This window comes from Dermacentor albipictus, chromosome 9 (genome assembly GCF_038994185.2).
Source record: "Dermacentor albipictus isolate Rhodes 1998 colony chromosome 9, USDA_Dalb.pri_finalv2, whole genome shotgun sequence".
NCBI classification, from domain to species: domain Eukaryota; kingdom Metazoa; phylum Arthropoda; class Arachnida; order Ixodida; family Ixodidae; genus Dermacentor; species Dermacentor albipictus.
In genome coordinates this window covers 82,055,190-82,072,345 of record NC_091829.1, presented here as the reverse complement: position 1 = coordinate 82,072,345, position 17,156 = coordinate 82,055,190, and the positions used below count along the sequence as shown (strand labels likewise).

Below are 17,156 nucleotides of genomic sequence, written 5' to 3'. Positions count from 1 at the left end.
ATACGCTGCTTGAGCGGAGGTCCGTATGCGGCGGCTGCTGTGAATCGCGCTTAAGCACCACCCACCTGCTGCCTCTCACAATCTCCCAATCAGCGACGCAGTCCCGCTACTCTTCGCTCCGTTTGTAATTTCTCGCACGAGACAGATTGTGCGCGCCAGCGAATATACTGCGAAGGGAAAGCACGCATATATTTGGCATTAGGGAGTACCGTAATCGTCGGTGAATTTTCTGCCCCAGTAAAATGGTATAACCTGGACCGAACCAGAAGGCGGGTCAATGTCTCGCAGCGGCATCGTCGCAATCTGCTACGAGGAAATGACTGGGCAATGACCGCCGGCTGCAACTGCAACCCCAAATGCGGCGTTGCAGTTTAACACAGCGTCCTAAACCATTAGCTGCCAGGAGATGAGAATGGGACAATCTTACAGCTCTCACTCGTCACGCAAGGAAGAAAATCTTATTTCTAGTGGCTGAAAGGAAGCAACATCGCACAGAACTGCACCAGCTCGCGCTATGTGGGATGTCACGTATACGTGCCAGTCGTGTCAGAGAACTGTAATGCAGTTAAACGCCTTTGAATCGGAGTGCTTGGGTCCTCCGGAATTCTTGGTTATACCAGACACTACACTGTAACGTTTCCGCCACGCACAACGCACACAAGAACAGGGACAGTGTTATTCCTTAGTTATAGAAGCCGTCCTGTTCTTGAGACTTTCAGTATAGAGGTGCTAGAGTGTAGTCGGCGTATAGGTATGACAGATGCATGCCTACGGTTTGAACATCGCGTTCTTTAGCCTGAGGCATTAGCGGTTCGATTCAACCATCCTTGCTAAGGTGCAAGATATATTTTCTACTGATATTAGGTCGAAATAATACACGCACATTCCTACGTGTTATCGCTAATACCCATGCATCTACTCTGGTAACCTTCGTAGTCTTCTGACGAATACTTTGTTATGGTGTGATTATCGAGAAAATCGAAACAGTCTTCTTGAACAGCTACGGTAGCAGCGAAAGGTTCTTTACATCTGCTACGCAAGGCCTGTAAATATCAGAAATGCGATGTTTAAAGTTATCTTTAGGAAAATCGCGCTTTTCCGGAGCCGAAAAAGATCACCGTAGATGCCGACCTTCATTTGCAAGAAAAATCACTTTACGCAATTATCACCGTGTAGGTGTGATGTGATACTTGCAGTGACCCACGTTACGTCAACAAAGGTTCCCTGAAGAGCGGCAGATTCCCTGTTTGTCCCTGGGGCGCATAACCATTGGCCTCGTGGCCACATAGCCAGTGATATGTAAGTTATACATTTTTGATACATCGTGGGCGAATTATATTGTGCCCTTTCCTTATTGACGTGATTAGGTACGTGGCAATGTTACTGTGCACAACAAAATCATACGTGGAATATAAATTTTGGTGCTCCATGCCGGAGCTTGCCGCGTTAAGCTCTTTCGGTGGGGTGCATTTGCATCGCTATTTGCATAAATCTGCTTATATATACCAGGAATCTGGCCTGCTTTGTACAAGTGGGGACCTTTCTCAAAAGCGGACACATGAACTTGTGCTTTCAGTAACGTCAGGCCTTAAAACCCACAATGCGAAATCACTGAAAGCACCGTGAGCGCAAGAGACCGCTGGCGACCAGTCCTTCACAATGGAGTTCTTTTAAATCACGTACAGGCCGTCCAGAAGGCCCACGATACGGCGATAAAGTTAAACCTTACTGTCCCGACATGGCAGGCGCCTGCGTAAACCCTAGGGTTGATCTGGAGGACGTGAATAAATTTCATCATACCATACCATACCGTGAGCGCTGTTGTCCCGGTCGTCTGCTTCACATACCTGTGCTCCGACTTCTGCAGTTCGCCAATGCGTCGCTGGCGCGTTTCAACGGCCGCCCGGTACCATTAGAGAGTTTTAGCTTGCGCGTTTTTACGGCCAGCGGAGCGGAGCGGACGAGCGCAGACACCACTGCGCATGCGCACGTCGCTGGGCCGGCCAGCGTTTTTACGGAGCGCAGCTTACGCCCGCTGGGAAGCCCTCTCCAGCGGAACGATAGGCAGCGCGCGAGCGTGCGTAAAAGCGAGCGGGCGTGTATGGGTATTCAAGATGGCAGCCGTCAACACAAGCGCCGGCGCTGCTGCGTTGTCGACGGCGACCGCTGCTCAGGCCCGTTTAGAAGTTTAACCAAATAACTAACTAAAAACACATAACCTACCTTTATTAAACAGTTTCAGCGCATTATTAGCAAGTTTAATTGATATTCTTTTCACTCTAACTCGAATTGTGACCAATAGATGGAGCAGCAGAGCAAGTGACTCTACTCCGCTCGAAAAGACGGGCGATCCGCCCGGCTAAAACTATTTTCTTGCGCGCCTCTCCGCTGGTGTATCCGCTCGCCCGCTCCGCCCCGCTGGCCGTAAAAACGCTCAAGCTAACACTCTCTATTAAGTGCCCCTGAAAGTCATACGGCCGAAATCGATCATCCGAGAGTATATTTCCTATTCCGTAAGCTTTAATACGTGCTGTCACGTGAGACAAACCTTGTTTTCAAAGAGGTGCGCTACAGAGACACTGTAGCAATGCCCATGGCGAGAGACCGCGAAGCAATGCAGAACATTGTCGATGGAGCCAGTCGATATGATATTTGCACTCGTGCTACGTTACACAAGCTCCATTCATGGCCTGGGATCTTTCCACAACTGTATCTTTATTTCTCAAAAAGTGATGTACATGTACAACCATTCATCAAACAATATTTATGTAAAATATCCGCGGCGTCTATCTTTATATGGAAAGTGTTCTTTACCATTGAAAAATGATAGTCCCCTCTTTTTTTATTTGGAAAGTATTCTTCGCTATCCACTACGTAGCTTGATCGCTCAAAAAGGTGCGACATCGTCATGATCTTATTGCGAAACTATTATAACAAACCTGGGTGTATAAAAACCGACAATTGCAAAGGGGCTGCCGAGGTGCTACCTCCAATATTTGTGATGCTAAAATTTTGCGGAAATGATATGCGAGAGCTATCATTTACACGAGCAGGTACGACTACACAAGGTGCGTATACCAAAGCCAAAGGGAGGGATCCGCGGCACATTGAAAAGGCACGTGGAGTCTCCATATACCAGAAAGCTTGCGTATCCTGATTAATAGGATTACGATACGCTCTAAGCAATGAAGTTTCAGTATAATCAGATAGGGGGGATGTTCCTACTAGGCGGCGGCTGCTGTGCCTTAATTCCCAGTCTAACAATAACTGCTTTTAATTTTTCACACTTTACTTAAACACACTTCCCCGATTTCCACATCGCTGTATCTAGCAGCACAGCGAGACAGCCCTTCGAAAATTCAAACATGTTTAATAAGATCGCTTGCTGTGGTAACTAGCAAAGAAGAAATCATGGTACTCTAGAAGGCTGTATATATAAAAACTACTAAGCCTTGCTCACGATACCAAGACTTACAGAATACCTGAACCAGCCGCCGGCATTGGTAAAAAGAAACACGCCTGGGATGGCACAAGCTGTGGTGAACTGTGCGGGGTCCCCTAACGGAGCGTTAAGTCACCCTTTTTCTCGAAGAAGCGTGCGACCTGTCGGACAGAGAACCGCCAGACTCGGAGTCAGTGGTGGAAACTTTTACAGCCATTGCTACCGGGAAAATTGTGAATAGCGAATTAACATCAAATAAGGCCATGACGTTATCAAGAATAGGAACAATGCATCGCACGTTTTTAATAATGTCACCAGAGTTGCGCACGTGGACACCACTTTTTCTAACGACTGCCGAAATAATCTGGTGTACGAAACCGGAAATCCTTTGCAGAAGTGAGCGAGCGGAGTCGACAATGGGTCGCATAGTAACACCTGGCTTGTGTATCTTTAGTAGGCGAAAATGTGCGGGAGCTCATTCGTTGTGGCAGAGCCGTCAGTAATAAATTGTTTGGGCGGGGGCAGGACCTAATGGAAGGCGTGAGCTCAAAATTGCAGTTCCTGTGGTATCAAGCGTCAGGCCATTATAGGTGGTGGCGTCACTAACCAGTTGTCGCGTCGTCTTGGTGTAGTTGCCGTAATCAAGAAAATGCTTAGTGAGATTTTGATGAGGGCTAGTTGGTTCATATTTAGAACTGATGTTAAACAGCGCGAAAAAAACAAGGACAGAAAGAAACAAATACCGCAGACGAGCTCTTCCAGTTTCGATTTTGCAACAACAGTTGAGCTTCTTTATCAGCCGGAAGAATGACGATGTCTGGATTGCTTCCAATGTGGTCGACAGCCTCGGGTTCCTGAAGCGACTGCGTGGAGCTTGAAGAAGCGTTCCGAAGCCTAGAAAGTACAATAATAACACGCGTGCAAGTTGAAAAAACGTTCTAGAGGAGTCATCGGTCTTCGCCTGTAGGTTGGTGGTTTGAAAGTTTTGGTATTTGCCCCAGAAAAAAGCAAATTCAATATATAGCAAGCATGGCGGTCATACGTGAAGATTGCGGGGAGTGCCTCAAGGTAGACGAGCGGAAAGATGAGAATGGCGAGCAAATTGAGTCAATAGGCAGACCCTGTGATCTGCATGCTAGGTTAAAGAAAATACAGGATGTCCAGGATGAGCTTGTGAAACGGATCGCAGAACTCAAAAATGAGATCACTCTGTAGTGTAATGCACGGAAGACGGCAAAAGATAGACTCCACGCAGCCGACGAAAAAGTGAACGCGGCCGTCATCAGAACTAATATAATAATAATATTATTTGGGGTTTTACGTGCCAAAACCACTTTCTGATTATGAGGCACGCCGTAGTGGAGGACTCCGGAAATTTTGACCACATGGGGTTCTTTAACGTGCACCTAAATCTAAGCACACGGGTGTTTTCGCATTTCGCCCCCATCGAAATGCAGCCGCCGTGGCCGGCATTCAATCCCGCGACCTCGTGCTCAGCAGCCCAACACCATAGCCACTGAGCAACCATGGCGGGTGTCATCAGAAACTGAAAATGGAAGTGATGGTGCTACACCGGTTGTGCCGACAATGTACGTGAAATGCGAGGAACACGAGCCGTGGGTAACTGGAAGGAGGGTTACCAATTTTGAAGGTACCACAAAAGCAAAGCGGGAACGCAAGGGTGCCCGATGTCAAATCCGAATCACGCGGAAACGGTTCACACGGCGAAACAAGAACAGGCCTCGTCAATAGGAAAGATTGAAAATGTCGTTATCGCCGGTGGCTCAATTCTGTCTACGTGATCAGAGGTAGTTCTGGAGTGTGTAAAAGGCGAGAAAGGACTGGCAGTAGGGACCTTTCTAGGGCGCAAATTGGGTTATGTGAGAGAGCTAGCTAGAGGAAACGTTGCGGGAACGCATAGGGACATAACCCTGTAGTAGTAGCGGGTGGCCTGAAGACCTGCAAAACAGGAAAGCGACGAGGCTAGAACAGCGTTTGGTGAAAGGTGTAGACGACCTGAGCGTGATGTGCCCTCGGCCAGCGATTGTGGTGGCAAAGTGCCGGAGTTCCGCGTACTTGACACTAACTTACGAAGAGCAGTTGGGCAATTAATCAGGACATTTGGAAAGGGAAGTAAGTGAAAGGTTTCTGTGTTGTAGTAGTCAACAGGGAAGTGAAAATGTGTGACGGCTTTCAAAGAGACTGAATGCACTTCACTGACCGGCTTTGACGAGAAGTGGGCAGGCAACGGGCGCCCAGGACGCCAGTGTAACTACTAATATAGAAGGTGTTCTAAGAGCACTTCAGGCCAGCATCACCGGCAACAACATATTATAGAGGTAGAAAAAGAAAGAAAAGAGCTCGGCTTGCAACAGGATACTCAGCCATGTAAGGCGGCTGAACAAAAGTGGTTAGGGATCGAGGAGCAGTTAGAGACTAAATAGGCGGGTATGTGATTACGGAAGCACACCTTAGAGACCTGCAAGAGCAACCAATGATTGATAATCGTGTTTGGCCACGTTGTAAACGAACAAATCGGGAAAGAAAGGGAGGGGGGGTCCGAATGTTCATACATCCAGTAGTCAAATGACAAAGACGAAACTCAAAGTTTCAAAATCATCCTTGGTTATCAGGCGCAGCCCGCGGAAATAGCTTGTCTAGCCGTGTCTTATTTATGGACGCCTAAAAATTGCCAAGAATAGAATCAGCAGTTAGTGCAACGCTTAAGCGGTGATATCAAGCGTTGCGGGAGTGATAGCGGAGTTATCCTATTGGTTGACATTAATGCTCACATAGCGGATCTAGATGGCAGCACCGACAAAACAGAGAATTTCATGGTAGGTTCATGTGAACAACGTAACCTCGGACACCTACTCGAACCTGCCGGAAAGCATTGGTTTATTTGCCTATAATAAACCTTCTTGCGTGGCCATGTAATGTATTCGAGTACTTTCGCCAATTTTAAGACCTCATTCTGCCAACTTTTCTTTGCTGATGATCCGTTTTAGCGTCATTCTTATGCTTCCGTTGCATGCCACCGCGATTGTGGACCAGCCACGGCAAGCTAAGTAAGGGAAAGCAGAACAATCGCAGACGCCGGCACCACCCGCTTCATCCGGTTATCGATTTTCGGTGCAATGGCTCTGCCTCATTGAATCCCTCTCCACTTGGGCGTTCTCCTCACCTCTTTTCAGCCGATTATATATGACAAGCCGCTCAGTGTAGGCAATGTTATTCGTTTTTCAAGCAAACAGATGTGAGATTCTATGAACGAGGAGAGCGTTTGATTGGTCGGTACAGACAAACCTGCGGGTGACTGCCCGGTGCTTGCGTCGGTGGTTACGCTAATTTGACGTCAGGAGATCGGAATAAAAACACATTGGAATAGTTTTACGTTGTAGGGCGCCTTATTATCATGAATACTTCGCCGAGAGGTGATGGCCAGATCCCGCGAGAAGGTGGATTTAGGCAACTTGCCATCGCTTACTCTCTGATGATAGAGATTGTGATACGTTGGGAGAAACGATCTTTCATGACGAAGGATGTGGCAGCATAGGGGGTAGACAAAAGCGCATAATTTTGAAGATGATATATGTTGTTCGAAAAGAGAGCAAAGAACAAAGAATTTCCAGTCCAAGCGGGAATGCTGAACTAACAAATGCAGTTGATATAGTCGAGGAAAACTTGCCACATGGCCAAGCAATGAGTAGGAATATAGTCAGAATTGAAGTCTAATGACGACAGAAATGAGGACAGAGACGCAACATGCTTGCTGGAAAGGAAACAGGAAACCGAAAAGTTGGTGGAACAGGGATATACGGGAAGTGATCGACGAACGACAGAAAGGATCACGAGTACATAGGGAGGCGAATAACGCACAGTTGCCGCAGGTTGAAACAGACAGTAAATTAGAAATATACCGGGAGTGGAAGAGATACGATTTTGAGCACGGTTTCAAGCAAACATAAAGGTGAAAGTGAAAGTTGGTTTTGAGAAATGCGCGAGAAATTGAATGCCGCACCTTGGATATTTTGGAATCACATTAACCTTCTAGTGAGAGAATCGGGTGCAGTACTATATCTAGACGAGCACGGCAGCAAACTGGACTGTAAGAAAGTAAGAGAATGAGCGAGAACCAGACGGGAAAGCAGCCTTGCTGAGAGATTTGTACAGTACCAGTGGCACCCACTAAAATAATGGAAGAGAGAATAGTCTAGAGGAATTTGAAATCCCGCACGTAACGCCGGAAGAAGTAAAGAAAGCCTTGTGAGTCATGCATAGAGGGAAGGCAGCTGGTGAGGATCAGGTAACAGCAGATTAGTTGAAGGATGGTGGGAAGATTGTTCTATTTTTCAACAATTCCTATAATCTAGAAAGTTACCCACAGATTGGTGAATAGGAAAAAACTGGCTGTGACTTAGCTAAGGTTAAGCCCAGGATGCGAAGCATACTAGCCTTTATTTTAATGCGACAGCGTTAAGGAGCTCGTGTCGCAGAAAAGCCGGTGTCGTCGGCGTCGGCTCAGGCGTGCGGCGCTTGCTCAGGCGCACATTTCGTTGTCGCGCCGAACGCTGCGTTGCTCGACGCTCACCGCGTCCGATGCGGGGCGCGTAGTCGCTGCGCCGTAGCAAAGCCACATAGAAACAGTCTTTGTTGCACGCCGCAACCTTCGCTTCTCATTGCAACGGGCAGCTCTGTCTCCAGGACGCATCTCACCTCGTGAGTGTCTAGCAGAGGCAAGCGCAACTGCTTATATACCGCCGCGACGCCGTGAGCGACGGCGCAAGTTGCAGCCCCGTTTCTCCTCTGTCATGACGTCACGGTGCCACGTGGTATTGAAGACGACTCCGCCGCGCGTGAGGAGCTGGGTTGAGCTCTAGTAATATGCTTCGCATAAAATAATTCCAGTTCACAGATCTGGAGATGTTCATACACCTGCGAACTATCGGCCTATATCTTTAGCCTGCATAAGTTGTAAAATGCTCGAACACATAATCCCTTCACACGTGTACAGCCACCTAGAAGCTAGCAATTTCTTTTTTTCTTATCAGCATGGAATTAGGAAAGGATTTTCCTGTGACACACAATTATTTGAACTAACGAGTGACTTGCACTTAAACATAGACTGCAACCTTCAAACTGACTGTATATTTCTTGACTTTCCTAAAGCTTTTGACAACGTGTCCTACTGTCGCATAATTTCTAAATGATCTGCCCTACGACTTGACACTTTAAGATTATCCTGGATTCGTAATTATCTTTCTTTTCGAGAACAGTTTACTGTTGTTAAGAATTTCGCTTCCCCGCCTTCTCTTGCTAGCGTGCAACAAGGCAGTCTCCTTGGCCCCTTACTCTTCTTAATCTGCATTAATGACTTGCCTACCCGAATTACTTCCTGCATACGCCTTTTTGCCTGTGACTGCATAATCTTCCGTCCTATTGACACGACTGACGATCACTTGGCACTTCAAGCAGATCTTCTCCTTATTGCTAACTGGTCTAACAAATGGCTCATGACACTAAACTTTACAATGTGCGAGGTGATGTGCTTCAGTCGAAAATATCTAAATTCTAAATTTTCGTATCATCTTAATAACACTGTTCTTTCTCACACTTCATCATACAAACACCTTGGTGTTCTTCTCGCAGATAATATTTCATGGGTGCCAAAAATAACTTCCATATGCGCCAAAGCATCACGTTCTTTTGGCCATATACGACGCAACTTGCGAAATACCCCACCAGACATTCCAGTACTCGCTTGTCAAACATTCATCTTGCCACAGTTAGAATTTGCGTCCTTAATTTGGTCCCCTCATCAAGATTACCCTAATAAATATGACAGAAATGATGCAAAATAGAGCAGCCCAGTTGATATCATGCAAGTACGGCAAAAACTCAAGCATTACACAAATTAAACTAGACTTTCTGTTGCCGCCAGTTGATGTCCTCTGCAACATCGCTCTTCTGTGTTTTTCCCACAATTATATTTAGTCTAATAAATTAACCCGGTTACAACTGGAAATACCCCACTCTTTTTCACGCAGATTACACAATCAATTCAGTTTAACGCGCATATACGGTAAAACAAATGAATTTTATGCATGTGCACTACCTCGTGCCATTCGTCTCTGGAATGGCCTCCCTGATAACACAGCCTCCATAGCTAATCCCGACATGTTCCGCTCTCAGTTAGTCACGGTTTTCCCATTAAATACCCTTCACGAGTGCCCAATCTAGTGTATTTCATTGCGCATTTTTACAATGTTGTATACTATTTTCATAAACAGTATTCCTTTTGCTCTGCTAACAGTAAGAAGTGTTCGTGTGCCTTCAGATATTGCTTTGTATTCCCTGTGCCTTCAATATTGTGTAACACGCTAATCTTTTTATAACACAGTTCCTGTTGGAAATTTGTCCTTTTTATACCTTTTCTGTTTAATATGCCCCCATTTCTTTATGCCCTGCCATAGGGCCTGTAAGGTTCTTTTGAATAAATGTCGCAAGGTTTCGCTAAACTGCGACAAAAGTGTTCCCGAACTTCTTATTAGTGCTCACTATCACAGTCGAGTGAAATTTCATGATATAATGCGGTGCAAGTCAGCTACATAGGCGATCGGTGTTTGCTTGGGGTAAGGCCAGTTGTGGAATAATCGGTATACTAAATTGTAATGTGTATAGAGGTTTTCATTTGCTTTTATGTCTACGTATCAACGAATGAGCCAAGCTGAAATTTCAAGATTATCTTCAAATTGTAACCTCAAAAATTTAGAACGATTTAAAGAACGTGGGTAGCAGGATTTTATTACCCCCCAAATTAAGACACTTCGATCAGATTATCCTTTCAAATTAACTTTTTTTCTAGACGCGTATGAAAAAAGACATTTCTTGCACATGAGGTTGGTTGTTTATTTCTAACACGGTGGTGAGAACTCCGTCATTTTTATACAGGCCAAATACTAGGTGTCGGACCCTCGGTTTATGTGGAAACCTCGCCGTGTGTGGGGTTTTCCGAAGACTGGAAGAATCGCTAGCAGTGCGTTGAGATTAGCCTGAACGTGCTTCCGGGTCTCCTGTACTCCTGTATGTGCATGTTTCTACCTTTGAGTTCGCTGACTATGCAACTGTTGCGTTCAAATACTTGCCATACCTATACTACCAAACTTTATTGGATTTCCCTCTTTTGTGTTGCCTGCCAAAACCACATGATTATGAGGCACGCCGGAGCGGCGAACTCCTAATAAACATTGACCACCTGGTGTTGTTTATCCTGCCCCAAATGCATTGGGCACGGCCGCTTCTGAATTTCGTACCCATTGAAATGCGGTCGCCGTGGGCGGATTTTCACCCATGCCCTGGGCTTACCGGCGCAAGGCCATAGCCACAAGCTACCAAGCTAAATGGACTCACCATCAACTCTGCGGAAACGCCTTGGAAGTGAACCAAGGGAAGCACCATGATTTCAGGTGCTGGCATGACCGTTGCGTATTGGCGTACGCCTAGAGTCCTCTTCATCGGCTCTACCAATAGTAACGCTCGATTGGCTAAGACCCGACAGCGCATCCGTCCTTGTGTCTCACCAACATGTCGACCCGTACTGCTGACTATTCCGGAACGTATGGAAGGTTCAGAACCTCCGCCCGACCTCTTTGACAACTTAATCAATTCAAGCTGCATGATGAGGCTTTACATCGGTACGTTTATCGCGTCGACGGCTATAAATGGGTCCCGCTCATACCACGTTCTCTGCAACCTGAGGTACTCTAAGCGTTTCACGATCATTCTACTGCTGGTCATCTACGCTACCACTAAGTCACTGCTCCTGATGTGGCTTGTCTTCAGCCGTTGTGAAATATGTTGCATCCTGCGTTAATCGGTAAAGCCGCAAACGACCGACAACAGCTCCTTCTGGCTCTTTACAACATCTGCCTTCTCCCGCTTCGCCTTTAGAAGTAGTCGGAAGAGATTTGCATGGTTCTCTTCCCGTGACCTCACAAGGTAATCGTTGGATTGTCACGACTGTCGACTATCTAACACGCTACGCGCGGACAAGTTATCCACTATTGGGGAGTGCTGCTGAAGCCACCGACTTCTTTCTACGCAACATATTCTTACGCAATGGCGCTTCGCACGTTCACCTCAGCAACTGCGGCAAACTCTTCCTCTCTTCTGTCCTTAGCGAGGTTCTGCGCCCTTCAAACACAATTCACACGACGACTTCCAGTTACCACCCGCATACCAACGGCTTGACGGAGCGTTTTCATCGTACCCTCTCCGACATGATTGCGACCTATATCCGCCCCAACCACACGAACTGAGATGCAATCCTGCCGTTCATGACATTCGCCTATAAAACGGCTACGCACACACCACCGGCTTTTCACCCTTTCCCCTCGCCTAAGGCAGCTCACCATGTTTCGGTCTCGATGTGTCGTTCCTTTCGACTCCTGTATCCCCAGTAGCTCCTTTCTCGGAACAGTTCCGTCTCGCGTAGAGGACGGCCGTCACGTCGCCCGCCTTACCACCCGGCATCTCCCAGGACACTCGCAAGTCTCCTTACGATTCGACTCACAGTGCTGTGACTTTTTCTGCTGGTGACGAAGTTCTTCGTTGCACTCCTGCGCGCGTTCCTCGCTTATGCGGAAAATTTCTCACGCGTATATTATCTCACGCGCGTTTCTTAAGATATATCGCTTCCCGAATAAAAGGATTGACCAAAGCAGGCGACGCATTGACTTATGTTTCTCTTTCCTGATAAGTGCTCCGCAACCTTCGTCGTGCTGGGCCGCGGCCGCCTAAGACGGGGGAAACCGCAGCGGTGGGCATTCAACCATTCGGGTTGAATGCACGCTGTGGCGCAAGCGAATTTTTCGACAACGCCTTCTGACTAGTTTTCCGAGAATCGAGAGATGTGAAGCAATATAACTCACGGGGTCGGACTATCTGCTTTGTATCCGTGGCTATCATCCTACGCCATTTCTGTTTTCGAGTTGTCCCAACACTTGCATAGCTGCTGGTTGGCGTTCGGGTGGAGTCCATTTTTACATTTGAACTTTCCTTCTGTCTGCTTCCGTTTCTTTTCCTTCTCGATTAGGGACCCTGCATCAGCACGCTTGTTTTCTGGGATGTTGCAGTATCTCGTAACGAAGAAACGCGAATTGACCATTCGTCCTCGGTAAAGTTGATCATTGTTCTCTAAAACATACGCACGACAAATCCTCCAATCAGCGAGCGAACGCTTAAAAAATTAAAAATAAATAATGATGCGCAAATAAACAAATGTACAAGTAAAAAAATACACGCAAATTTTGCACCCCCACAAGATAAAATATTCGGGGAATCATGCAAAAGAAAACGTAAGCAAATCTCGCCGCGTCACCGAAAGAAGAAAACGAAAAAAATTTGCCGCGCTCTAGTTTAGACAATTCTAGACATGCTGAGAGAAAGTTTGTTTTAGCCTGGTTAACTCTTGGTTCCACTTGGTTAACATTTGGTTTAGCTGTAATTATTACGCTTAGGTATACAATCCATCGTTAAGCCAGGTATGACGGCTGTGCCAAGGTCCGTGGCTAGACGTGACTGTCATTAGGCTCGGGTAGACACACATCGTTCGACGGTTCCACGCATGTTGGGCCACAGGGAAGAGTGAGTGCTAGACAAGCAAAGAGACGACGCGAACATGCGCAGCGTCGATACTCAAACGTAGAGGGCGCGAACGCGGTCGCTGCGTTGATCTCGACGGTGCGACGCCTGCTGCATTCCGGACACTCTCCAGTGAAGCAGTTCGCTGGGCGATATGCGAGGGTGGTCAGACGCCGCTTGGCGACGACGGCTCAAAGCCTCCCACTTCCACTCAACGCTAGCAGAAGTCTTGGCCTCGCTCTCGCCCATGGCTCTCCTCGAGCTGACTGGAATCCCTGTGTCCCGCAGGGAGCATAGTTGTGCATAGGTCCGCCGTTGTTTTCCAGCTGCGCAGTGAAGCTATTCCTCCAGCGCGCAGGAGACAAGGGCCGAGCGGTGTTCCATTTGCTTTCTTCTCTGCTGGTCATGGGCTACATGCGGCAATTGTTCGCAAGTGGCAAGCAAGACGACACTTTTAATGCAGGCTTCGCTCGAAGGATTGGCGCAGCCGGAGGGGTGCGAACCCCCCGAAAATTTTAGTTTTTACATACGTAAATACCGGCACATATACAAACACACACACGAACGTACATATAGAGTAGTATTCCGCTCGATTGCTCGATATAAAATCATGCCTACGCCCGGGGCTCAAACAGCTCAAAAATTCACGTGCAAACGCACATTACCTTGCGACAAAAAGTGGTGCAATGTTTTTCAGCCTGCATATGAAGTTTCCTAACGGAGGCCGGATTGCGAAAAATATTTTAAAGGTTGTTTAAAGAAAACTTCGGACATGTGTGGTGGACAATTATGTGAGCACATTTTTGATGTCAAAACCAGACGAATAATGATCGTGGCCAAGAAAACTATCGTTCCTCCAGCTATGTCAGTGGCAGTTAACCGTGACCATAATTCATCATAAACCGTCATTCACAGCTGCTGCTTGTTTTCGATATATGCGGTAGAGGCACTTTGATTTAAACGCATTTCAAATGGTCACATGCGCCCATTTCATGCAAAGCTTATTTTTACGTTTTATGGCGCAAACTTAACACCTGCTTCATAGCGGCCAATCTGCAAGTGGAAAAATTTTCAAGATCCGCGAGCTTTAAGAGCAAAATTATTTCGTACAAGGGAGTGGATGAGCAATGGCTGGTGGCAGCAGGGGATGAGTTCTGGTTATTGGAGCCTTGGGTCAGAATTCAAAGTCACTGGAGTTATTAAGAATACCAACATGTAGTTTTTATTTTACTAATCACATAAGATAAAAAACTTGCAAGGTAATATTTTACACATTGGATACTGTAATATGACAACACATTCTTTGTTGTCTCTTCGCACTGCCCAGATTATTTACTATGACACAGCGCTTATAAAACGTACAAAATAATTTTGTAAAAAAAATCACCTACTGTGGCCCGTAACTGCAGCAGCTATCATAGCTGTCCCAATAGCGGGAGTGCACGGCAGTTACGGCACTGCACTTATCTCTTCCATTTCTCTTTAAGAATCACTTCACAAACGATATTTTCGTATACTATAGAACTATGAACACGAGTACATTATTCAACCTCACATGAAAAGTCAGAACGCCGACAACTTAACAAAAAATTACCGACGATTACGTTACTTCCTAATGCGAAATTTGAGCGCAGCAAATAAGCTGTTTCACCTTTTCGATAGATTGAGGCAAAGAAATCGAGCAACACATGTATGCGCTATCACAGAATTTTTTTTTTATTTTTCACACGTATTCCTTTAACAAAGACTCCATTAACAGTTCTTGACAGTCATGAAGGAAGCTTTGTGGTCGGAGAAATAGACTGATATATGTTCGACTTGGTACACCAATGCTTGATTCTCAAAGACGAGATCTATACAAGTGCCTCGCGAGGTTGTCATAGCCGTGGGACGCGTTACGAGCGAGAGGAACGGGATGTTCTCCCGCATAAGTGTTAGGAAATTGCTGTTTGTCTTTATGTCAACATTAAAGTCCCCCACTACTAACATCGGTGTGGATCGATGGACGGTTAACGCGAGTTGCAGGAAGTGCACGACGTCTTTCGTGAGTGCGGTAGCGGACTCACGAAAGCGGTATCAGTCGGTCGCTGCTAGCGCTGGGGGGATGAAAGGGGGGCGGAGCTGGTTATGAGGCCGACGACAACGCGAAACCCAGGAACGGACGCCAAAGAGCCATTTGTGTAGCCAGCCCTCCTCCACAGTCTCTCCTCCTCCCTTCCATCATCCTCCCTCGCCCGGAGAGCCGACAGCGCGCATGCGCGGCGGCGGAGGCGAGCTGGTTACGAGGCCGACGCCGACGACGACGACGCCGACGACGACGCGAAACCCAGGAACGGACGCCAAAGAGCTGCGCTCTAAAAAGCACAGTAGAGAAAAGCCGGGATGCAGCGTGAAAATTGTATCTGCTTGTATTTACTCTGTTTTGAACACACTGTTGTAGAGCCGCACAGACAGAACAATCGTAGAAGCTACACAGCCAATTGGGCGAGTTCGGAAGTTAACATTCTTGCGTATATGCGAAACGCAACACAGATGTATCGTCCATATTTGTCCCGTGTCACTGTCGCGATGCACACTGCATTCTAAATATTGCGAAAGTGAAGAACCTCTCATGCCAGGCGTACGCATTTCAGCGTGTACAGGAGTGTCACTCAATATAAATGCGGCTTTAGTGTAAACAAGAGAACAAGGCGAACGCACCTCGCATATCCTGGTCCCTTTCGGAGCTGGCCGGTCTCGTCCATCCGCACGCAACCGCGTAAAAAGGTTTCCGACCATACCAGCGATTTGTGCAGTTTGTTGCGCTGCACCACATCATATTGGAATACAACTGTCAAATTTTGTGTTTCGTACCACTTCACCAAAGTTATTAGCCTACGATCGTCGAATAGCGTACCTACAACCTGGAGCCAATAAGTCCGACGCACGCTTGACGGTCCGCTGTTTGCAATTTCGATGGCACTCACAGAAACGGGTCGGCGCCGCGCCCGTAAAGTTGGCTTCGCAGCGGTGCAGATGAACATGCATCACGTGAGAGCTCCCGGCGAGTAGCGGTGCCAATGGTGCCGGAAAAGTTATGCACAACTATGCTCCCTGCACGAGCACATCCAGGAACACTAGAGCTGAAAGGGCAATCGCGCCAGTCTCTTAGCTAGGCGCGCGGGGAGTCACGTGGTCAGGCGGCGACCCGGCTGCGGAAAGTGCGTGCGCCAAGCCGGCGCAGGCGGAGCAGCTCGGCGCGCCGAGTCACGTGATGCAATCTGTTGTGCCGTACCAGGTGTCTATCATCGAGGTGACGGAAGCTGTCACACTACGTGCACCACGTGCATATCTTAGAGGCGAAGTGACCTCCCACTTCACCGTGACGAACGAAGAATCTACGTGAGTGACGTGATCGATGAGGAATCGCCAAAGGGGACTTAAAGGAGAGAGAAAGTCGCCCCCAGCCGCCCACTCGGTTTGTTGCGCTCTTGCAGCTACGTGTATGCTATCGTCCACTACCTGCAAATTTTGTATACCGTTTTTCCTTTCTTCTTCGTCTCCGAAAAGAGTCCGTCTCTCGTCCTTCACCCCGAAGTCACAACTGTTGCCAAGGCTACGGCGCAGCGGCGGTCAAATGAAGGTCACATTGCTGGCGACGTTGAAACTTGACTCGACGCGGTGAAGGAAAGCTTTCGCTTTCAAGGAAACCGGGCGGCACGTGTTGCCAAATGAGAGATGCACGACAGCCACAACTCGCATTTTGTAAACTGCATTCTTCACGGCGCGTAACAATGCGTATTGCTTTTTTTTTACATTGAGAGTTTCCTGCAACAAAATGTGATTCTTCTTAAACATCACCGATTCAAAGCTATGAAACGTTCGTAGCCTCGATCCCGTACTAATTTCTTGTGATAAGGCCTCGTTTCCTAAGGGTGCCTTTTCAAGCCAGAAGGCACGTTTCTGTATCACGCCTGGCGTTTTCCTCGACCTTATGCTCTCCTTATTATTACAAAAGTGCGCTTTTAGCTTTAAGGTGAGCATGGTTTGTTAATGCGCGCCTAGATAAATAAATAGGAAATAAATAAAAATA

At 47.2% G+C, this 17,156-nt stretch overlaps 1 protein-coding gene and 1 long non-coding RNA gene across 2 annotated transcripts in view; one reads left to right on the top strand and one right to left on the bottom strand.

Annotated features, from left to right (window-relative positions):
* Positions 1-17,156, top strand: part of LOC135914986 (uncharacterized) — a 564,953-nt gene that overhangs the window by 316,163 nt on the left and 231,634 nt on the right. The window lies entirely within an intron of this gene.
* Positions 14,251-17,156, bottom strand: part of LOC135914995 (polycystin family receptor for egg jelly-like) — a 99,183-nt gene continuing 96,277 nt past the window's right edge. Inside the window, exon 11 of the mRNA XM_070524841.1 lies at positions 14,251-14,274. Coding sequence (XP_070380942.1) covers positions 14,272-14,274 — 3 coding nt within the window. The 3' untranslated portion in view covers positions 14,251-14,271. The remainder of the gene's footprint in view (positions 14,275-17,156) is intronic.